This window comes from Conger conger, chromosome 14, assembly GCF_963514075.1.
Source record: "Conger conger chromosome 14, fConCon1.1, whole genome shotgun sequence".
NCBI classification, from domain to species: domain Eukaryota; kingdom Metazoa; phylum Chordata; class Actinopteri; order Anguilliformes; family Congridae; genus Conger; species Conger conger.
The window spans coordinates 22,164,379-22,189,561 of record NC_083773.1 but is presented as its reverse complement, the minus strand read 5'-3'; the positions used below and the strand labels follow the sequence as shown (position 1 = coordinate 22,189,561).

Genomic DNA, 25,183 nt, shown 5'->3' with positions numbered 1-25,183 from the left:
ATATTCAAGGTTTGGGCCCTTTGATTTGCCTCCAGCAGTTCACTGAAACAGGACTCTGCAGTGTTTTCATTTCAGGAGCATTTGCACCTGAACACGGATGTGTGCTAACTTTAAAAATAATTCAGGAGCACATCTATAATTTGGATGCATTATGATACTCCATGGGGAAAAAAAGTTAATGTTGTGTAGAGCCCTGTGAAATCATTTACTTGCAGCTTGAAATTCTTTTGACATTTTGTTGAATGTTTTAAATGAACTGCAGAGAAAGGCTTTGATTTAGGACACGCCAGAAGAGCTATTTAAGGGCCAATTTGTGCTTTGCCTGTCCAACCCAAAGCTCTCTCAAATTTTGAGTTCATTACAGAAAGAATTTGGGTGATTTTTATTCATGGAATCTCACTCAGCCAGTCTGTAAAGTCCTTGATTGGTGTTCACAATTTTGGCAGACTTCATTTATTAATGAATTTATTCATTCCCACACCGTGTAAATTGGGTTGAAGTGATGTGGAATTGACTGGGAAACCGTTTTTAGAAGCCTCAGGCTCATTAACCTTTTGAAAAACATTTGTTACCTTTCCTTTTGCCTTTTCACAGAAGTGAAAAAACAAAAACCAAAGATCATTCAGTGTTGCCTTACTGGGCTTCACCCCCCACCCCCCTCCCGCCCCACCGCCCCCTGCCTCCTGCCCCCCCCCCCCCCCCTCAAAACAGAGGTGATGTCATCCCCCCAGCTGCAGCTGCTGTTTCCCAGAAGCTGCCGAAGCTGACAGCACTAATAACAGTAATCGGCCTTGATTAATAGTAGGCTAATTGTGCTTTGTAAACCTGTGGGTAGGACAGGCAGGCACAGCAGTGTATGGGGAGGGAGGGTGTCTTACAGAAGCCCTGGCTGTACCCGCCGCTGTCACTGTTTCCCAGCGCAAACACCTGCTGCGACTCACAGCAGCGCGCGGACGGCACCCCCCCACCCCGAGCCCGTCTTCGTGCCGTGCGCCGGTACCAGTCGCCGTTGTTGTTCCGGTACGTGCTTCCCCTGCAGCTCCCTCCTCATTAAATGGCCCTCCCCCGTCAGTCACGCTCCCAAAGGTCAGGCCCGGCGGGGCGGCGCTGACAGGACGCAGCGCCAGGCCGTGAAGACAGGTGTTCGCCCAATCGATTTGTCTGTCCTCTGAACGCGTTCCTGCGGTTGTCTGGGCCTCCGACAGGCATCGCTGGAATTGTTCGCTCTCCTCACTAGCGGGTGCAGGGAGGGGGGGGGGGCACGTGGCTGGCACTGGAAATTGGCCAATACCCTATAACGCCGGCGGGCGGGAAAGGTTTCTACTTGGTCGTTGAGTAAATCCGGTCTGAGGGTAGCGCCCTCATTCCACCTGAGTGTCATCAGGGTCGTGTGGCCATTTTGTGCTCTGAGCGGATTTACTTACTTGCTTGCGCTGTGACAGCCGATGGTAAAAATAGTGATGTAATCCGGCCAGTGATGTCCAGTGCATCACTTGGAGATGTCCGTGACATTCTTTCCTGCATGCCTTGCGCTTGCTTCCATGTTCAATGTTGACAAGTTTATGTGGATTACACTGTTGAGTCCACTGTGCTGGAGGCAACAATCCACATTTGACCACCCCAGTCTGGAATGTTCAGCAGTGGACAATGCAGTCAAGATTAGTCAAACTTTTTTTAAATGTTTGAGAAACATGCCCATTCATCTTAAACCCAGCATTATTTATGGGTGTACATCTGGTGAACAACCTATTTTCATCACATTTTTCCTGTTAACCGTTTAAGGTATGCAAAAGTAAAGATATATGATTAGGATGCTTTTAACTGAACATATAATCATCTACTGCTGATCAAACAGTCACTGATGTGTGACCCAAGAGATAGCAATAGACTGGCAATTCACATACAAAACAAAACACTGTTTCAGCATCCCCTCAGAGAGTGACAGGTCTGAGAGCCTTCTCAGTCACAAGGCAGGGGAGAGATGACCGTTGCATTTATTGGCACAAATATTTCCTTGGCAAAATAAATTAATACAAAAAACCTATCATTAATGGATGAACATCTAATATAATGAATCTTTCAAATAATCATTATTATTTGTATTTGCAAAGCACAATCGCACAGCACAAAGACTGTAGATAGTAGTGATGGATGGAGGGAATTAGAAGGTAAGAAATAAGTTCAATGGGTCCTGTATACAGTATGCTTGTGACATTAATAACTATTCTGGACTAGTATAAGCAGTGCCATTGGCTATTTGCTTTCATGTTGCAGTCATGTTGCAGATCAAAGAGCAGATTATGGTTTTGAGAAGGTCAGACATGATATGTAATTTCAGTCTGCAAAGAAACAGTTGACCTTTACATGCCTGCCCTTCCCCCGCCCCATTCTTACTGAAATTACAAATATTGATTGACAATATAGTTCTTCTGTTTTCAGAGACCTATTTTCTGTATCAGAGGATCACCAAGATAATTAATCCTGTACTTCTTGGGTTTCAGTGAGCTGTTAATACAGAATCTCACAGCTAGATGAATAATGCAGACTAAAAAAGAAACAATGTCACAAAGGTTCTTTCCTGCATCCTCACTGAAAAAAGAAACTGTTCGACACCTTTCTTTGCATCACCTTGAAGCATTATTTGCTTATACACTCAGCATTTTTTTTTGGTATTTATTAGACTTATTTTTGAGACATGTTAAGTCTTCTGCTGCTATAGCCTATTGCCTTAGAGTTTCGTTGTGTGTTCAGAGATGCTCTTTTCCATACCACTGTTGTAATGAGTAGTTATTTGCATTACTGTCAACTTCCTGTCAGCTTTGACCAGTCTGTCCCTTCTCCTCAGACCTCTCTCATTAACAAGGAATTTCTGCCTGCAGAACTGCTGCTCACGGGATGTTTTTCGTTTTTCACAACATTCTCTGCAAACTCTAGAGCAGTGTTCTCCATGCCTGGAGAGCTACTGGGTCTGCGGGTTTACGTTGTTACTCTGCACTTAATTAATCTATTAGAGCAGTTGACACAATTAACACACCTTACCTGGTTACCAGGGTCTCAACTGGGTGCTGATTTTAAGGTGAAAACAAAAACCAGCGGACCCAGTAGCTCTCCAGGACCAGGGTTGGACACCACGCTCTAGAGACTGTTATGTATGAAAATCACAGGAGATCAGCAGTTTCTGAGATACTCGAGCCACCCTGTCTGGCACCAACAATCATTCCACAGTTACTTAGATCAGAATTTTTTCCCCATTCTGATGGTTGATGTGAATATTAACTGAAGCTCCTGACCCGTATCTGCATGATTTTATGCATTGCACTGCTGCCACACGATTGTGCAATTCATGCTGATTTGATAATCACATGAATAAGTAGGTGTACTAATAAAGTGCTCAGTGAGTGTATAGCTCCTGCATTTGTAATGAATTAAATGATGATGAACCAAGCAGTTAGTAGTATAGTGGACAGTGTCCCCTGATGGTGAAATGGGGAATTTGCATGAGGGAAAGGCTATGGGAAAGTGAATCAAACATATATCTTTATACACCGCTCAGACTCGACTGGAACAATGCCTTGTTTACTGCACAGTTTTGTTTCCATTAAAGTGTCAGCCAATGACTATTGTCATCAGGACAATTCAAAGAGGAACAAAAATGCAGTATGTTTCTATTGAAAGTGCATACCAGTTCTTCTGTGAAACCAAAGAATGAGTGGTGATATCATCTTGTTCCGAGCCAGTTTCAGTAAAAAAAGACTATCTAAACAAATGCTACCCCTTCCCGCATGACTCACCGTGATGGATAACTCATAGGGTGCACACTCAAATCATGGCAAGACATCCTTTCTGCGGTGCAGACCCCGAACACCGCGCTAAGAGGAGATGCATTACTCATTCAGGGCCGTAAACCTTGAAAGCTTTTTTTTCCAAATCATGGAAGCTACAGGAAACAACAGTATTTTTCATTCAGAGAGAAAAAGAACATTTATGGTGAAAGCTGTTTCTTTTTATCACATCCCTGAATTCTACATGAAAGGTAGTGAGGTGGCCCCTGGAACCATATGCCTTGGCATGCATAAAGTGCTCTTTATTTATGGTGCCATTTTTAACTCAGCAGTTCCATTCCCAAGCACATCTTAAGCTTTCACTCATGATATGATGCTTTATGTTCTGAATGTATATACTGAACAGTGTTTTTATTTTAATTTTAATTACTTTGTTACTGTACCTGAACATAGGTTCAGATATAAATGAGACAATAAATGAGACAATAACATGTAATCAAATACATTTCATATTATTACTTACTTTTCAAGTATTAGTGTACGTCGTGTTGAGGTTGATTGTGCAGTGGTCCCCTGAATTAGTGTCTGATTCTTAAAATACTGGGTCCAAATGTTAATGGCAAAACATAAAGTGCTGTTACTTAATTGTCTTCTTGTGTAAATAATTAACTGGGAAATTGTTTTCTAAAATGGGAACACATGAAATTCAAGCAGATACAGACTGATCTAGACTGGAAGAGGTGTGCCTGGAAGATGTAAAACCACTTATTTCAAACCTTTGCAATTGAAATATGCAATGGATCAGGGAGTCTACAGATTACCGCTCAAAACTCTGTCAGCCAGATTTGCAGCTGAACAGCTGAGAAAGCATTAAACTCCTGATTACATTACATGATACAGACGAGTCAATATCTGCCCATCTTTGCATTTTCCCATTAAGAGAGATATTAACCAGGTATGATTCCAATCACACACATTTATATTAATTGACAAATTTAGATTCCGTTTCTCTACTGTGTGTCTATCCTGAATACATCTGTAGGAAATTTGCATATCGGTATGGTGTACTGGAAGATGTTTAAGGTCAGGCATTGTAAGGCGTGCCTTGCCTCTGATTGAAATGAATGAACGCTCTGGTGAAGCAGTACGTTTCAAAACATCACGTGTAATTAGACTAATGACCTCTAATTAGCTTATGTTTTGTACATCAGGGTGCTTCATTGCAGAGAAATGGCTTTCCATCTACGCAGGGTCATTTGTGATGTCTGTGTTCCACACACAAGTGTCTATTAATCCACTTGTGAAATTATTTTGAAAAGGTCTTCTTCCCTTTTGAATATCAGTATTCAGTACTCTCATTACAATTGCATGATTTGACCCCTGCAAAAACATCAGGCTAATTTATTTTAAAAGGCCCAAGCTTCCTTTTTCCTAGTCAGTCTCAGACTACTGCCTTAAAGCTTTCCCTTCTTATTGACTGAATGTCCAGCAAGGGCACCCTGTGTTCTGTGACATTGTAAAAACGTATTGATCGGAGCTGTGCGCCCTTTCTTGGGTGACATGCATCGACCCCTTGAGTAATTCCTTGAGCTGCTCTGTGAGGTTGTTTGAACTGCAGGATTGGATCGATAACCCCCCCCCCCCCTCCCCCAGCTGCAGCACTGTGCCCTGCTGATAGCTACACTTAGAGCAGAAACGTTCTGTTCCAGCCACACCTCCTGCACCAACCTACTCTGCTGTGAAAGCACATATTATGGTAGAGATTTCTGGAGTTGAACTGGGCTTTGTCACCTAAAGGTTGCAGGTTTCATTCCCAGGTATTTCACTGCTGCTGTACCATTGAGCAAGGTCAATTCAGCTGTGTAAATGGGTACTGCGTAGTACTTTGTAAATGTGTAAGTCTGGATAAGTGTCTGCTAAATGGCAGTGATGTAATGGAAGGGAAATAAGATTGCAGTGATTTGGAAAGCTTTCTATGGCCCTGACTCTGCCACAGGGAGGGTCTTGTAGGTTGAAATCATCAGTTATCTGACCGTGAGGTGGATTCATACACTGCAGGTGTCCTGAGGGATGCACAGCCACCATTTTGCACATCAATGCTCAGTCAAACCACTGCCCTGGATCAGGAGCATAGTCAGTTCCACATCCACTATGGAAGGAGAAATATAATAGATGTATTTATACAGAGCATAGAGACACAAAAAACGTTTCGTACACTCGTGTTCGAGTGCCTCAGTTTTGGTTGGGGAATTAAAATGTACTGCTAGCTTCAACCGTTTGGGACGGATGTTAAGATTTCAGAACACAGAGGCTGATTTTGGTGGTTAGAACATTCGGTCACCGGTTGTCCAATTAGAGTGAGACCAGGCTAGTACATGCAAACAGATTATCTTGTCGTGTTTATCCCTGATCGTGATCATAAATATCAGTTTTTATATCATGCCAGTGCTTCTTTCCTTGAGTACAGCTCAGTTACATTGTACCATAGTTCCAACTGGAAATACTATTAACATCTATTATCATGTTAACATACACATATTTGTGGAATAATCAGTTACTATGTATACATACAATCTCTGGTGGTGTAAAGTTGCTGAACCATCCACTTTGGAGTTCCTTGAAATGTATTTTCTTGCTTTAGATCATGAGCCTGTGAATGGTCCATTGAGAAGCAATCAGGGCCAGAAGAACTAGGTTTGCCTCACTGGGCATCCATACATCCATACCTGTCTCCAAGCAGTACACTGTTCTGTGATGTCACGGCTAGATCAGACAGGCAGGAAATGGGCCTGTGATTCCTTTTGCACATTAACTTTACTGACTGTGTTCTGCTGCTTATTCTCACTGGCTCTCCATCCGGCACGAGGGAGTCCATTAATGGTCACTGGCTTCCTCCCCACACCAGCCCCCTGGCTATGCTAGCGCGCGACTGTGACAAATGAAGGATCTTAAGTGTGCTGGCTGCGAGGAGAAAGCAGGCGGGTTTGGCACTCAAAGGCTCATCAGTTTCCCCACTGCATCTCAGTGCACTTTTCATGTGAGCTTAGCCAGCTTTTCCTTTCCTTACAGCGGATAATAAGAGTAAGACAAATCCACTTTGCCTGCCTTGCCTGTGCGTGTGCCCTTTCTGCAATCAACATGGAGCTTCATTACTGGACATATGAATGGTGGCAGCTGGGTTTCAGTTCACAAGCCATCAAGTACCAATCTGTGCCCTTTGCTGCTTCAGTACACCAGATTTAATAAGACTGTGTGCTTTGACAGTGCTGAGAAAATGGGAAACTGCCAAACTCTGAGTAAACATGGTAAACATTATTTATTGTTTGGATTGTTCAGTAAATTCTAGCAAAGTTTCAGTTTTGATCCTTGGTAAATGGGAATGCCACTAATGACAAGTGAATAAAGGGGATGGTCAACTGGACTGTGCTCTGCTTACTCTAATCAACTGTAAGTCACTTTGGATAAAAGCGTCAGCTAAATAACAAAATTATTATTGTTTTTATTAATGAATACAACAAGGATGAGCCTGTGTGTGTGTGTGTGTGTGTGTGTGTGAGAGAGAGAGAGAGAGAGAGAGAGAGAGCGAGAAAGAGAAAGAGAGAGAGAATGTATATGTGTGAATGGATAGGTGACATCCTGATTAAATCTATTGTTTCCTAATGAAGTGTGACAAGTATCCAATGTCCACAGAATGAAGTCCCTGGGGGCATTCCCTCTGGTTTTCTTGTTTGATGATCTCTCTCTGTGTGTGTCCTGAATGCAGAAGCAGAGGAGAAGCAACACGTGTGAGCTGCAGTCTGGGAGCTGTAGGCTTGATGAGGCAGGTGTGGCCCATAGTGGCCTGGCAGAGCTGCCTGCATCAGTCCTCTGTACGTACAGCCCAGTCCAGCTCAGTTGTGCCTGTGTTTACAGATCCTCCAGCTTCTTCAGAAAACGCACTGTATGCGCGATACGTCCGCTCTAATCCTTTCCTTATCTAATCTTCTGTCCTTAAAATTCCCGCTTCCAGCGATGGGAAAAAGAGACTGTGCTACAAATCCAATTTCCCCGCATCTTACAGCAATTATCCAGATCAATGGAGCATGGTGTTGTTTTTTTGTCTCCCGATTAGAATAACTACAGTGAGCTTTAGCAACTGACCTGTAAAAGGACAAACCTCATTCCCTTTTTGATTTTTATTTATCTATTTATATTTTATTTTTATTTTTTTCTCCATATCTCATTTTGACAGCTGTTTAAGATAACCAATAACGTATTAAGACCAATCATTTTAACCTAGCCATGGGCAGAGAGAGGGAATGCATTACAAATCCAATAAAGTTTAAATAAAGAAAGAAATAAACATATGCACATGCAATAATTCATACATAGTACATGCAAGAATTTCTGAATGAATAAATCAATGAACCAAATGAATTTGCTGTTCTGCACAGCCTCAGCTGTGTGCTGCAGGGAGGAGACGGTGCAGTGAGAGGACAGGGGGCGCTGTTTCAAATCCCAGCCGCCCAACTCCAGGGGAGATACTCACATGTTTGGCTCACCAAATATTTCAAAAGGGGTAAGTTACTGAATTAAATACAGTCCACTAGAATATTTTCAGTCATGAGATACTGAAATCTCAATCATTTTCTTTATTCACATTTTATTTTTGCAAAAAGCATGAAAATTATAACAACATGGTTAATAAACAGTTGTTTTATTATTATTAATGAGTAATGTATAACATATTAACAATATAATATTAATGATAATAATAAATAAAAATGAAACTACCCTCCATTTAGAAGCATGTGATCAATTTGTACCCACTTGTGCTAAATGTCTGCAGCTCCTTGACTATGCGGTGCTGTGGAGACAGTGTTCTGATCCACACATCCGCCCCATAGGTCCTGCGCGTTAAGCACTTACATGTGCTCGTGGCAATGCACGGCTGCATGGTGTGCACATCGTAAAATGTCCTGTTCAGTGGGACAGCATGCTTGACAGACTGACTGCTTAATTCATCAAACATTTCAAATTGATGGCCAATGGAATATGTGTGTGTGTGTGTGTGTGTGTGTGTGTGATCACAGTCATATTATCACCTCATCACCGCAGTGTGCACTGTTTTAGAGAGGGAAATAATCTCCTAATTTGTTAGTCATTTCATTTTTGATCCAACATCAGGAGTGACATTGGATGGTAGTGTAGCATAATGGCAGTAGAACGGGGCTTGTATGTCTGAGCTTGTAGGTTGGACCCCCAGGTAGGACACTGCTGATGCTGATGAATTACTTCAGTAGTTATCCAGCTCTATAAACGGAGTGCTTGTAACAATGCAGGGGATGTAAATCACATAACCACCCTCATTCCAGCTGAACTGAAACTGCTCATCTGCATTGCTGTAATCTTCTCCAGAGTGATTTTACACAGATTGTATGTTTTCTTTACAAACTTGCATCCATTCATGCAGATTTGTTTTACTCAAGTAATTTAGATGAATTGGGCTGTTTTGATTAATGATACAATGGAGATCCACATGTAGCCTGATGTCAATCCATGTGGTGAAAAGGATTTGTTTGAATTTTACAATAAGGCATCACATTTGGCAGCAACATCAGGGTGTGGGTACAATTCCTCCGCATTGTTTTAATTTACAGCTGTCACCTTGTACGTGCTGCTGAAAGCAAAGACTAACTCTTTGAAGAGAATATTTTAAGTCAGTGTTCTAGAAATCCATTGCTGTGATTTAGTAGTGGTGATTGTCGCATCAGCATTAGAACAATCAGTTAATAATTCAGTTAAGAAGAACATTGCAATGACATATTTGTGACCTCATACCTTAAAGGGTTAAGGTTTCTCATTCCTCACTCCCCAGCTGAGCTGAGTGTGACTCACGTTCATCACGTTCCCTGGTCTAATTCTTTTTACAGTGGGTCTCAAAATAACTCCAAAATGATATCTGAGCCTTCAGGGGCTCAGGCACCCTGTCATCTCCCACTGAGGGGTGCTGTTTTCTTGAAATTCATTTAGCATATTAGTGGAGCTGGGGGAGACGGTGAATTTAAAAGATAAAATATCTCAGGGGCAGTTTCTCATTGCATTCCAACTGCTTGGAAATAACTAAAATTACAGTTATTATAGAACCATGTAGTACGTTTATGTGCATGAATCTACATAACTGCATTTTTCTCTGCATTACTGCAGTCAGGCCAGCATAATATGTCACCTCAGGCAGTTGAATTATAGGTCACCAATACAAACACAGCTCTTGAAAATCTGAAATTCGCCTCGAATAAATCAATTGCATTTTTTTTGGGAATCTTAGCTATGGATGTGTGCACCTGCTGTGTTTTATAGCTGATCGTGTTTCCATGGCGGTGATACTGCTGATGTCACTGTGATGTCACAGGTGATCAATCCAGCTGTTAGTTGGGCAGCTCTGTTTCTGCGGGTTGCGTGGCTCACTCTGGGGCGGAGGGTGGGTGTGTGTGTGTGTGTTCTGTTACGCAGGGTGGCTGCGTGGTGCAGCTGCTGTGGTAAATAACAGATGGCTACAGCTTACAATTTATCCACTGCTTCTGCGTCACTGAGAAAATAGCATTGAAATAGACAACACTACGTGTAAATCTAATTAGCCTGGGATGAATACTTTCCATTCATATTTTTAAGGAAGCAGTCCTGTTACTAACTATTGGAAAACTGCCCATCTGCCCACACACCCACACCCACCCTCTACCAAAATAGACCAACCTTGAAGATGTATCTAAACACATACCATTCTTACGCCGATGACACCCAACTCTTTCTTTCCTTCCCTAACGATACCCAGGTCACCACACAGATCTCTGCCTGCTTGGCTGATATCTCTGTGTGGATGACTTCCCACTACCTGAAGCTTAACCTTGCCAAGACTGAGCTTCTTTACATCCCTGCTAAGTCCTCTCCGACAATCAACCTCTCACTGACTGTTGAGGACTTTGTAGTTTCCTCCTCCCATATGGCAAAGAATCTTGGGGTGACTCTTGATAACAGCATCACCCTGGCTCTACAAGTATCCTCCACTGCCAGAACCTGAAGGTTCTTCCTCTACAATATACGCCATATCCGTCATCTCCTGACGGAGAAAGCCACCCAGCTCCTAGTCCAGGCGCTCGTCATTTTCCACCTGGATTACTGCAACTCCCTCCTAGCTTGCCATCAAGCCCCTCCAGCTGGTCCAGAATGCTGCAGCCCGCCTGATCAGCAGTCAGCCCAGGTCGGCTCCTGTCACCCCACTCCTCATTGGCCTCCACTGGCTTCCTATTGCTGCACGCATCCGATTCAAGGCCCTAGTGTTGGCATTTCAGGTTGCTAATCAATCCTTAATCAATTGAATTGAATTGCACTTATGATGACTGTATGTTTAGAACAGCACTTCATGTGTATTTTACTAGTTATGGATGTGTTGCTTTAACTTGTGGAAGAACCTATGCACTTGTAAGTCGCTTTGGATCAAAAGCGTCTGCCAAATGACTAAAATGTAAATGTAAAATGTAACACAGCACACTCATTTTAAGGAAAAGCTTAACTTAAGATGTCCATTGTATAAATTGCTTATGTTTAATAACACACATTTTGGACAGTTTTGAGGTCAGGAAGTACAGAATGAAAGTGACTACATTAAAAAGCATCTGTACACCTGTACAACACTGGACAATAACCTTACCATGGCAACAGTCGACTGCTAAAGTTTCTCTGAGGGAAAACCGAAGCTATCAAACATTGCCCCCTGCTGGTTGTTAGCTTAAATTGGAAACACAAACATAACAATGTTAAAATGATACCATTTAGTTGTAGTAGTAGTAGTAGTAGTAGTAGATATCACTGAACACTATACCGATCTTGAGACACTTAACGATGAAAACGCACCATATTTGCCATTTACAGTACATATGTACTGCAGCCATCTCAGTCAGAATGCTCACAACACGTTCCAGTGGGAAGGCGAGGAATTTCCCAATTATAGTCACTAATTCAAATGCCAAATACTTTACATTTTCAAATGCCATACAAACTGTCCATGGTATTTCAGCAGTCTTGATAAATGCATATAATTATTAAACTGCCCTTACATTAGTATACTGCCATGACTATGAGCGTCACTACTAATGTACAACCACAAGAGCGTATTCTCATTCCCCTGAGGTTAAATCAGATTCACATTTGTGTGAGTAGACTCTCACACAAATTTCCGAGTGGCACCCTATTAATCTAATCGTCCACTTGCCAAAGACAGCCATTCCGCAAAGGTTTATGTGAAAGGTACATGGCAGTACTTTTCATAGGCACATAAAGAGTCTGCTGGGCACTGTAGGAGAATATGAACACTGTCTGAACTGAGCCCCAGTTTGAGTGCAGATAATGTCCATTACAGTGTGTATGATCGTCCATTACACCGTGTATGAGGTCGGATGTGAAGTAAATGGATGCTGTATGTATCATGTTCTTCACGCTTTTGGAGAAAAAAGTTGATGAAAATGTTTAGATGAAGCACTGAGAAAGTGTTTAGTTGGCCGCAACTTCGAGATTCATTGATCAAACATACATTAAAAGTCTTACCCATTTCCTCAACATTGCCTCAATGTATATAAAAAATCACTGCACTCAAAGCTCATCATTGGGCCAGTGCTAACCAGCTAAAGTACACATATATATTTTTTCTCCAGACACTAGAGTTTTTTGTAATGAATCAATCATGGGTTCACACTGTCAGCTTGGTCGTTGCATTTTCCCTTTTAATTACTGCAGGACTGTTGAAGTAATTCGCTCAACATGCATCTTCCAGATCTAAGCCCCATTTGTGCTATTGTTGCTCTGAATGTACGGACAATAGAGTGTGTGCAAGGGTAATTAACTGTGGCAAAAGTGATGACAATCAGATGGCTCAAACCGCATTGGGATCAAAAGGTCATGCCATTGTCGACCTCCCGCTGCCCCCGCCCCCCCCGGCCTGGTCGTGGGCTGTAATGGAGTGTTGGCGTGTCAGTGGCCTTTTGTGCATGCTTACATGAGCACTACCCTGCGAGGGTACAGAGTCTCAGTGTTTGGATTCCGTATTCAGTGCGGGCGCAAAGCTGAAGCAATTGACTTTTCCCAAGCATGCCTGGTCCTGTTTACATGTCAACAGAGCACGCGATGCCCACAGAGGAGGCTCCAGCATCGCCTCTGGAGCTCCGCATTGTCCTGGCTTACTGCACACATACTCCACATGGGCTCCCTGTCCATCACACATGCAACGGGCAGCTACTGACCCTCGCTGTTTCTACTGACCAACAGGCAGCTACTGACCCTCGCTGTTTCTACTGACCAACGGGCAGCTACTGACCCTCGCTGTTTCTACTGACCAACGGGCAGCTACTGACCCTCGCTGTTTCTACTGACCAACGGGCAGCTACTGACCCTCGCTGTTTCTACTGACCAACGGGCAGCTACTGACCCTCGCTGTTTCTACTGACCAACAGGCAGCTACTGACCCTCGCTGTTTCTACTGACCAACGGGCAGCTACTGACCCTCGCTGTTTCTACTGACCAACGGGCAGCTACTGACCCTCGCTGTTTCTACAGACCAACGGGCAGCTACTGACCCTCGCTGTTCTACACTTTACCGGGTGCCAATGATCATTGTACGGGTTAATTTTAGAGCAAATCCATTTCAGAACTGAGGATATCAGAAATGTTCTGTTTAATGTAAAATAAGGGTACAAAAAAAAGTAAAGCGAAACAAGTATTATAATCCTTTAAAACTGAAAAGTTTTTAAATGTCATTTGTGTTACTTTTTTTCTAATTCAGACAAAAAACTGCCAATGAAGTGAGTCTCATTTCAAGACTTGCCCCAATGGAGTAATGTCAAGCAAAAAGTTACAAACAAGGTTGTATTTTCTACTTAAAAATACAAAATAAAATGACTCAAATCAAGACTAAAACCCTTATAAAGACGGATGTTTTTCCAGAGTAGCACCTGAAGAAGCTGACACTGTGATGCCCATCTAGAAAAGTGATTAAACAAGCCCTCCGTTAATGAATAAATATATACAGTAAATACATATGGATTAACGTATACCTCTACCCTCCATGCCCCTTCTTCACCTGATTGAGGACAGGCAGATTTTGTTCATTTCTCTGCAAAACCCAAAGGTCGCTTAAATAGGAAAGTACTGGCCTGCAAGTGTGGAGTGTCTGAGTCTTTAGAACAAGCACACTGAGGAAAAATTGAAACTGGGAGATGATAAAATTATGTAATGCAGGCAGAGGAGGACTGTGAAATTAACCCATGACTATCTCTTTTTAAAAGCTGTTCCCACGGAGAACGCACGCTTCGCAATCTAGCTCATAGAATAAGCCTGGCCGCCCAGTGTGGTTCAGCGTGGGATAATGAGGAGAGGTCTCTGTCTCTCACTGAGTTATGACAGCTCCTAGAATCATATTCCTGCACACGTACATATTTGAATTTATACATGATATTTCTGTTGCCCAGCAACATTATCTACGCGGTGTTGGTTTTTGTTCCCCTGTAAGAAGTACGATGATGGTCTGTAGAGAGCTGGAAAGACTTTAATTGATCACCGTTACTGCAGATGAGGTCATTAGTAAGAGATTATCAGCACGTTTTGACTCGAGTGTGACCAGGTTGCCATTTCATATGCATGACTATGACTTTTCTGTTCACAAATGCATTAATCTACACCCAGTAGCATGTGCGTGCCTGTGTGTGTGTGCGTGCGTGCGTGCGTGTGTGCGTGCGTGCGTGCGTGCGTGTGTGTGTGTGTGTATGTGTGTGTGTGCATTTGCATGTGTGTTAAATTAATTAATTTAGAAACCCTACTACATATACACAGACAAGTTGGGCTATTATAGGTAATCTCACACTTACTTTGCATGAAATATCTGGCTAGTTTCACCCATGCATGTAAAGCCTTGGTCTAAACTATATTCAATTTTGAATAGAGATTATTCTGGGCCAGAAGCAATGGGACAGTTTAGTCCAGGGATAAGGTGAATCTGTGTCTGTGAAACTGGCCCATTGTTTCTGAAATATATGCAAAAATTTGGCATAAAATTCAAACCAATGTTAATCTCTTTCAAATGTGTTAGATTAACAGGCCATAAGAAACATGTGGCAAAATCCAAATTCACAACGTGTGAAACCTGTGTTTGTGTGCCTGTAGGTAGCATCATGAGTTGTTATTTGTGATAGATCCACAAGTGCATTGGTTCAACCATATGAGAGCTCCACCTACTGGTGAGTTGCAGACCAACAATCATCTAATCATGACTGAAGTTGTGAAGTAGACTGAAACTGCCAATGCAAGTTTCAAAGTTTATCATTTATAATAAATGTTAAATTACATCATTCAGTCATCTGAAAATAAATATTCATTTCAGGTAGAAATGTATCTTTGTATTCTATTTAGGGTTTGGTTTCCAATGCATGAGGATTGGGTATGTCAACATATACTTAGTGAGCACTTGATTAGGTAGATCTGTACTTGTTAATGCAAATATTTAATCAGCCAATCATGTGGCACTAACTAAATGCTTAAAAGCTTGCAGACGTGGTCAGAAGAGGTTCAGCTCTATTTCAGACCAAATGTCAGAATGGGAAAGATGTGTGAATGTGATCTAAGTGACTTTGACCATGGAATGATTGTTGATGCCAGACAGGGTTTGAGTATCTCAGAAAGGGCTGATCTCCTGGGATTTTCAGGCACAACAGTCTCTTGAGGTTGCAGAGGATGGTGTGAAAAACAAACATCCAGTGAGCAGCAGTTCTGTGAGCAAAAATGCCTTGTTAATGAGAGGTCAGTGGAAAAGGGCCAGACTGGTCGAAGCTGACAGGAAGGTGACAGTAATGCAAATAAACAGTGGTATGCCGAAGAGCATCTCTGAGCACACAATGCATCAAACCTCTAAGTGGATTTTTTAATTATGCCATTATGGGTTATTGAGTGTGGATTGATGGGCAGAAATGTCAATTTTATCCATTTAATATAAAATATACAACACAATAAAGTGTGCAAAAAGGCATCTGAATACTTTCTGAAGCCACTGTAAGCCTTCTGAGATGTTATATGCCCTCTCTAATTCTGTACTTCCTCACCAAAACTCATCACTCCCTGCCTTTGCCTGCAGAAAATATAGGTTTATGATCCTTGAGGATGAATAAATAAAAGTTAATTTTACATGGTATGGTCCATTTCAAGTGTAAAATAGGATGGCAGATGATTTGTGACAGTGATCCTTTTCTGCAATAACACAAAATAATGTCCCAGTTTAGTTAGTAGGTTAGAAATAGGCTGAAATAGCTTTTTTCCTACTGTAGGAGATGTTTGAGTCTGTTTGCAAGCAGGTGTGTGCACGTGCCTGTCCGTCTGTGTGTGTTTATATCGAGGGGTGGGGGGGATTGTGTCCTGTATTTATGTATTTATTGCTGGTTATTATTGGCTGAGCAGGAGTGAGCATGCTGCCCTTTGCAGGTTCTGAGTGGGAATCAGGAGTCTATTTTCAAGGTTGCCATGGAAACCATTGTATTTGCAGTGGCAGTGATTGGTGGTGCCGAGAGAGGGAGAATCTGCTATTTCTGTCCTGAGTCAACACCTGAAATGTGCGCACACACACACACACACCCACGCATGCACAAACACACACATACACACCCACGCATGCACACACACACACACACACACACCCACGCATGCACACACACACACACACACCCACGCACACACACACACCCACGCACACACACACACCCCCACGCATGCACACACACACACACACACACATACACACCCATGCATGCACACCCACACATGCACACACACACACACACACACACACACACACATACCCACGCATGCACACACACCCACACATGCACACACACCCTCGCATGCATACCCACACACCCACACACACACCCACGCATGCATGCACACAAACACACACACTCATGCATGCACACAGAGAAGAAGAGACAACATTTTTTTTTAGGAATCTAATTGAAGTGATCAATCACAACACATACATACTCACACATTCACACATGGATATACACACACACACACACACACACACAGACAAATGTGACTATATGACACATTCAGTGACTAATACTTGCTCTGTTAAGTGTTTATATGATACATTTCAGATGAATTGCTTATTATACACTTAGACATTTTCATGCATTTGTACATTTTTGGACTTTTTGGACTGGATTTTACCAGCTAGTGTCTTAGCTAGATTAGAATCTGTCAAACCTATTTATTTATTTGTTATTAGTTAACTTTACCTATTAACCTCTCTACATCCAGGTTCAGTTACCTTTTCTCCTTTTTTTACCTCACTGGCTAGATTTTTGTGATCCAGGAGTGGTCTTGACAATTTTCTGTTTTTATCATTATGTATCATAAGTGTCATTATGGCAGTGTCTTTCCGCAAAAAAAAGGAATTTAATTTAGTTACTTCATGGCAAAAATTAATGCTTTGCCATGCAGTTGCAAAGAAGAATCTGCTGTATCATATACATTTCAGGTCATGATATTGCTGATGTTGACATGCACACCTGAAACTAATATGCTAAGACTCATTTAAATCTGTCACAGATACTGTATGGACACAGTTTTTATTTCATCTTTTAAGGTACAAGATCACAAGTGAAATAATTCATTAAATTATTAATGTGAATAGAATGTTCTTAACTGAACATAATAATGCTGATATAACAATCACTACTGGTAATTGAATGCAATAGAGATAGAGAACACTTGGAATTTTGAGAATGCTGTCCTCACTCACAGCCCTGGTCCAAAGAGAGCCCAGAAGCATGCACAGGCAGTGGGGAGGGTTCAGCTAGACTGAATCTGATTGGAGGTATTGGTTGTGACTGTTTCAGAGTTCACCTCCTCATCCTCATGCTCATTGGTTTGGTTTCGATCACATACAGATTCATTGTGACAGACATTTAAACCATGGGTGCCAACATTTCTGCACCCCTCTGTAATCAGTGTGACCTCTCCAGTGGACCACGTTAAGAAGAAGAGTCAGCATCATCTTGACAGTTGCATTGTCTGTAATAATTTAATCACAGGAAAGCAGGCTAGAACCAGAAACGTGCAGGTGTGGCTTGTGTTTGTTGAGCATCAGGCCTTGGGGATCCAATTCAATCAGAGCAGCCAGCCTGCATATCAACAGCTACCCTAAATACGAATGACGTTGAGAGCAGAACACAACAGAAAACACCTGATTAAAAAGACGTGACGTGTTAAACATATGAATATGGTAAATCTAACATTGTATAGTAAAAGCTTTTAAAATAATTTAAAATTAAATCCCATTTATATTTTTAAAAAATTCTGTATAGAAGTAGTGCATATTTGAAGGTGAATGTACAGTATAATTTACAAAATCTCAATAAAATTTTAAAAAACAATTTTAAAATTTAAATGAGCTTTTTGTTATTTTTGCACTGCAAATTATTACATATTCATTCAATAATATACAGGGTAAATTATCATGTAAATGTCTTGTCTGTAGTGAGAATTTTTATGCCATCTTTGAATAGGAATTACCAACAGGTACACAATGTAAGTTTTTTAGGCTGTTCAATCATGTGATTATTTCACTTATTTCACAAAAAACGTACACTCAAATTTCTTGTGCCGGTAGTTGACAGTTTATAAAAACAAAGCTCAAGGTGTTTGTAGAATTCCAATCTAATCTAGAATCTAGTGTAAGAAACATCAACAAAAGGTAGGAGTAAACTGTCAGTCTGTGGGCAGTTGAAAGAGAGTGCTTTGTTTCTGTAGTATACCTCCTGCGCAGATTAGCATGATAAAACAGCCCTCATTTACAGGTGTCTTTTCGTTTAATGAATTTCAAGAATGTTGCTCGCCTATTCAAGAGCTGACAGATTATTATTTCTGCTGCACACATCCTCTCTCCAACTAACATGAAAGAACATGTGTGTATGTTTCTGTTTTGTGTGTGAATACATGTGCATGACAGCATCAGAGTAACATTGGCTATTTAAACACAATTTCAAGTGCTCTTTTCATTATAGATCCCTGCCAATTATGAACTGGGTCTGCCGCTGTGTGTGTATATGTATAAGACTATGATCATACTGTACCTGTTGTAGCGACAGAGGAAAAAACAACGCAATGGTAGCCCATAGGTCTGTCGAGCAGCAGGGATTAGTGGACAGGGATTAGTGAGTAATGTGCTGGGATGAATGTGATGAATGAAGTGTGGTAATACTGACAGAAAAGGGATACGCTGGTGTTTTTTTTTCTTCCATCCTGTGTTATTTGTTGTTTTCCTAGCTGGCTGCTAATAATCGGCCCTCGTGAAAGGGCTTTAGAAGCGCTGGCTCATGGGAGAGATCAGCCAGCCTTCCAAGATCATGATGGAGAGACGAAATGAGACCGAGTAGCAGAAGGAGAGAGAGCGCGCGAGAGAGTGCGAGAAAGAGAGAGAGAGAGAGAGAGCACTCTCATTGTTCCGCCATCCTCATGCTCACAGCCTGGAGTGACCTATCCCTGGGATAATGGAGAGAGCTGGAGGAGAGACACAGACACGCACAGACCACAGACGGCCAGGCGGCGCTGAAGAAAGGGGCACTAGGACCCAGAGGAGTGTGTGAGGCTGCGCGCTGCCTGCCTGCTCGTGCGCCTGTCCCCCTCCTCTGCAGTCGCTCAGTCCGTGTGTGTCTGAGAGAGAGAGAGAGAGAGAGAGAGAGGGAGAGAGAGGGAGAGAGCCAGCACTTGTACATCAGAATCGGGAGAGAGTCACTCTCGTTCTCTCTCTTGCCCCCCCTCTCCGCTGCACCCTCCACATCCCACATCCATCGCCACCACCGCTGCAGCCTCCCAGCACCCCTCACCCACCAAGAAGAAGAAGAGCTGAGCTGTGAGGAGGAGAAGGTGGGGACGAGACCGAGGCCTGGCACGCCGACCAAGGAGTGTCCCTTCAGCCTTGCCTGCGCTGCTCTGTGCTGCGATGTGCCTGGAGCTCCTGGTGGCCAGCCGGGCGCTCGGCAGGTGCCCGTTCCCATGAAGCCCGGCATCGGCAGCCGTCTCTGGACTAAGGTACGCCGCCACTCTCCTCCTGTGGGCACCTCTCTCTCCGCAGAGCCGAAGCGCGGTCTGTGTCCATTTGCATGCGAGCACGAGAGTGGAAGGTGTGTAGTTTGCGTGCGTCAGTTACTGTGCGTTGGTATGAATGCCTAAGCGGTCCAGGGAGGGGGTGGGGGGGCTGGGGGGGGAGGACCGTGACATAGACGGGACATGGGGGCCGCCTGTTTGTGGAGCACCCGAGGTATTGGGGTACCGGGCTGGGCTGCTGAGGCGTGGGGTTTGGGGGAGCAGTGACTGAGGCTGAGATGTAGGGCCAGTGGAGAGGCCAGGTGAAGGGCTTGATGTTGGTGTTTGACAGGGGACGAGGTTGGATAGATCGGTGGAAACCCTGCCCGCTTCTTCCCCAGTGTCCTGGTGGGAGTGACGATTGTCCTCGCTGTCACTTGCATTATCGCCGGTGTGTCTTGCACTCATTAATACTAATGGCAGCCCTCACAGACAGAACTAAGAGGTTAAAAATAAACCTTGCGGTGTACCATGGCTGCACTGAGCTGGAGCCATCACGTGTGGGTGCTTCACTGGAAGAGACTGAGGTGGGGGGCTGTTTTGGCTAAAAAGAAATACATTGCCACTAGTTTTAGGCCGATCAGAAATGGGGTGGGAGGGATGGTGTGCTATCGATCCAGAAGGAATCATATCTGCTGCTGCCGTCCAGTACAGGAAGGTGTGGTTTCTACTGTGGGTCAGAAAGCGAGGGATCCTGGGGAGACATTATGGAGTGTGTGTGTGTGTGTGTGTGTACATGTGTGTGTGTGCATGTGAGGAGCCTGATCTTTGCATTGGGCAGGATGTGTGCTTGGACAGTCTCAGTCCTCCTACAGCTCCAATCCTCTATAAAGAGAAGAAGAACGTGACATCACATTCAAGAGCAACCGGGGGGTATAATTACGGGCTAGATTGGGCCTCACCGTTATTAGAAACATTTGCATAATTATTTGATTCCCCACCCCCTACCCTATATCCCCATTTTTGGGGCATTGAGCTTCTTATCATTGCTAACCATTCCAGATTCATGCTCACAACCTATAGAGCGAACAATCCATTGCATTTATGTTTCTTTTTGGATTTTGAGATTTAACCCCCCAAATTCAACCCCCCCTTTTCACAGCATAATGAGTTGCATGTCAGGACCTCACTATTAGCATTCACAGCTCTGTAGAGCTCGGGTTTATGATCACACTGGAGAGTCAGCAGGGTATTTACCTGCTTTCAGTACTTCATCAGTAGATGTATAGGCATTGATTCCCTGCTTCTAACTCTCTCTGCTCTCTCCTCATTTCTACCTTTTTTCTGGAATGAGCAAATTAGCCTAAAAAATTGATTTTATCCATGATACTCCAATAGAGAGTAAAAGTGTCTTGAGTCTACAGAATTGGCGGTTTGCGTTGCAGATCACAGTTCAGACCCACACTTTATTTATTGTATGCATCTAAAGTATATTCTTTCATTTAGAGGATTTAAATATTCACATTATGTTTTAACAAAATAGTTTTTTATCATCTTTAAGAAAAGTTGTACTTTAAAGTGAAATAGCTCCAACAACTGTGACATTTTTAGTGCAGTAGTAAACACATGATTTTATGTAACTATGGAATTTCTAGATTTTTGTACTTTTGGAGTTCAGTTGAAGGACTGAATGCTACAGGACTTGTGTGGTCAGTATTGATCTCTGTGCTTTAAGAACGTGAGCGTTCTCTGCAGCCTAAGTGCTTCCTCTCTCAGAGAGAATATCACCCCTCCTTCTTCAGCCGTCTTACTGACTGTTAGAGGCACCACCCTTTGTTTTTATTCAACACTTATTGCTGATCTCTGCTTCAAATCCATCTGAGCTTCAAAATACAGTCCATTAAAACATTTAAAGTCAGTAATGTAGGATTAATTGACCTGTGAGATAAATATAGTTTAGAGAGGGAGAAGTGCAGCTGGGCCTGAAACGGGCCCCTCCGAGGTGGCAGCTAGGCCTGAAACGGGCCCCTCCGAGGTGGCAGCTGGGCCTGAAATGGGCCCCTCCGAGGTGGCAGCTAGGCCTGAAACGGGCCCCTCTGAGGTGGCAGCTGGGCCTGAAACGGGCCCCTCCGAGGTGGCAGCTGGGCCTGAAACGGGCCCCTCCGAGGTGGCAGCTAGGCCTGAAACGGGCCCCGCTCCCCGGTGTGTGGAAATGTACTGCGCCCTCAGATTTTTCCACTGCTGCAGAGGCAGGCGGGGTCACGGCCAGGTGAGGTGGTGACAGTAAACAACGCACACCTGGGCCAGGAGAGCTCACGCACCTGACTGCGGGTCTAAGATGACCTGCATTTCTCCTCATGCAAATGGCCACCCGATCAGCTGGGCCGGCGTCCATGTTACGCACACAGTCTGTTCCTCTCTGTGTCCGTGGGGAAACACAGCTTTGTTTACTGCAGGTCTCTGGACTCCCTGGTACAAGTTGTGACCAAAGTGACATTTCTTTGGTAATTTATTGGAAGTGTGATGATTTGTACATGTAGCAAACATAGTGTGCCGCTCCATTATTCTGATTGTCCTGAACAAAATATATAATTCAATACTTAAAAAATAAAAAACTTCTAAAAAAGAAATTGGCCACATCCATGCTGTCAATTTTTTACTTAAAAGTATGCACAAACTTTCTGTAAGTATAGATCTTTATGTTACTTTGTTTTTCCCTAGAAGCACAGTTCTATGTAAGGCACTCTGGAATTACTGGTTTGTAACTGTATGGATAATCCATTTTGTTACAGCAAACTTTTCCCTACCGTCTTTGCTTTTCCTTGAGACAGAAGAATGGCTTGTGCTACGGAAGGTGACATTGTCTGTTGCTTTAAGTTGCTAAACTGGTGGACTTGATATTGTGGATGACGTCATATCTTTGAAGAGAAGAAAAAAAGATGTTTATGAAACAACATTGTACCAGCATCCTCTTGTACTGGTAATGTACAGAAATTACAAGGACCCGTTGGAAATTCTTAAATGAGATTAATCCCAGTGAAAGCTGTGTAGCCTGGTTTTGTAGTTCCCGATTAGCACAAGGATGAGATTAGCATTAGCATGGAATGAGGTAGCCTCTCTGGCAAATACCAGCATTTCTTTTTTAAATGACCAGTAGAAAAGTGAATCGGTGATTGGTAAAAGCTTGGGTCGACAGATGAGAAGGCCTTCCTGCACACTGTAAAAATGTAACTTTTTTTAGCCGGATTTTCTGCCCCTGGGTGTAGCATTTCAGCTGTGAAATGTGGAGTCATGATTCAGTCCTCGACAGCTGTTGGGAAATGTGTGCCCATCTTTGATGCCTTTATTTGTGTAAAAGTGTCACTGTGTCTGCTGCTTTTCCCCAGGTGAGACACGGAGGGGGCGGACACTTTGCTGAGCATCGTGGGATAGATTAAAGGCGGACTGGTGTCCAGTTGATGAGTGCCTGGGGTGAGTCTGGTGTTCCCCAATAAGCCGCTGCTATTCCTGGCCCTGCTGCTCACGTCACATCAGCCATCTCCTGCTGCTCCTGGCCGGACCGCCCCATCTGCGCTGCCCGAGCCCCACACCCTGGGACAGCCCGCACCCCCCGGCCTCGCCCCTCGCCCTGGGACAGCCCGCGACCGGGAAGGATGGGTGATGGGCCCGTGAGCTGCAGCGCCCTTTTGCCCCGCCCCACCGCCCCATGGAGTCCTCCGCTGCCGTCCCCTCCTCCAGCCCGCCGTGGAACTCCTCCCTCCTGGCCCCCCAGCCGCCCAACGCCTCCAGCCTGAGCCCCCCGCAGGGCGGGGCGCTGGCCCAGTCGCTGGCCCTCTTCGCGATGCTCCTCATGGACCTGCTGGCCGTGGGGGGGAACGTGGCGGTGATGGCGGTCATCGCCAAGACGCCGCAGCTGCGTAAGTTTGCGTTCGTCTTCCACCTGTGCCTGGTGGACCTGCTGGCGGCGCTGCTGCTGATGCCTCTGGGCATGCTGTCAGACCAGCCCTTCTTCAGCGAGGCGCTGTGCCGGAGCTACCTCTTCCTCAGTGTCTGCCTGGTCAGCGCCGTCATCCTCTCCATCTCCGCCATCAACGTGGAGCGCTACTACTACATCGTGCACCCCATGCGCTACGAGGTGAAGATGACCCTGGGCCTGGTGGTGTCCGTCCTGGTGGGCATTTGGGTAAAAGCCATCGTCATGTCCGCCATGCCCCTGCTGGGCTGGGCCTTCCAGGGCGGGGGCCCCTTCCTGGACGGGCGCGTGGGGGACCCGCTGTCGCCGCTGGTGCGGGGCCGCAGGCACTGCTCACTGCACTGGACAGGCGGCAGCTCCAACCGCACGGCCTTCATGGTCCTCTTCACCTTGGTGTACTTCCTGTGCCCCCTGCTGGTCATCCTGGTGGTGTACTGCAGCATGTTCAAGGTGGCTCGAGTGGCCGCCATGCACCACGGCCCCCTGCCCACCTGGATGGACACGCCCCGGCAGCGCTCCGAGTCCATGAGCAGCCGCTCCACCATGGTCACCAGCTCGGGCGCGGCCCGAACCACCCCGCAGAGAGCCTTCAGCGGCGGGAAGGCCGCCGTGGTCTTGCTGGCCGTGGGAGGCCAGTTCCTCTGCTGCTGGCTGCCGTACTTCTCTTTCCACCTGTACTCGGCGTTAGCGGCCGCCTCGCCCGCGGACCTGGCCCACCTGGAGCAGGTGGTCACCTGGATCGGATACTTCTGCTTCACCTCCAACCCCTTCTTCTACGGCTGCCTCAACCGGCAGATCCGGGAGGAGCTCAGCAAGCACCTGCCCTGCCTGTTCAACAGGGGGCCGAGCGAGGAGGACCGCCTGCCCAGCCGGGAGGGCTCCATCGAGGAGAACTTCCTGCAGTTCCTCCAGGGGACCGGCTGTAACCTGGAGCCTCAGAACTCCCACAGCACCCCCAGCCCCAAGGCCGAGCACCGCCGCCCCACGGTCAGCCCCCCCCCCACCCAACAGCCGCCGCCCCCGGCCCCCGTCGACTTCCGCATCCCCGGCCAGATCGTGGAGGAGACTCCCGAGTTCATGGAGCACCACCACATTAACAGCGACCTCACTATATCAGACGGCTGCCTCAGGACAGCGCCCTCTCCCAAGCCAGAGGCGTAGTGGTAAAGACAGGCCATTTTGTTGGACAACTTTTGGGTCCTTAGGTTGCCATTTTGTTTAGTTTCTTTGCTTGTTTTTTCATGTGTTGATTATTATTAAAAAGCGAACACCTTTTCCCCACTCCATGCGAGTGATAAATCTTAAAGTAAGGCCTTTGTTTGGCGAC

The 25,183-nt window shown here is 44.6% G+C and overlaps 1 protein-coding gene across 1 annotated transcript; it reads left to right on the top strand.

Moving 5' to 3' along the window:
* The first annotated feature begins 23,589 nt into the window (after window positions 1–23,589).
* On the top strand, window positions 23,590–25,183 carry LOC133109401 (G-protein coupled receptor 61-like). The gene has a single exon (XM_061218724.1). The coding sequence runs from the start codon at window positions 23,590–23,592 to the stop codon at window positions 25,015–25,017; it is 1,428 nt and encodes a 475-aa protein (XP_061074708.1). The 3' UTR covers window positions 25,018–25,183.

Excerpts from the sequence above, each read along its gene's own strand:
- LOC133109401 (XM_061218724.1), top strand. The coding sequence starts at position 23,590 with ATGGAGTCCTCCGCTGCCGTCCCCTCCTCCAGCCCGCCGTGGAACTCC.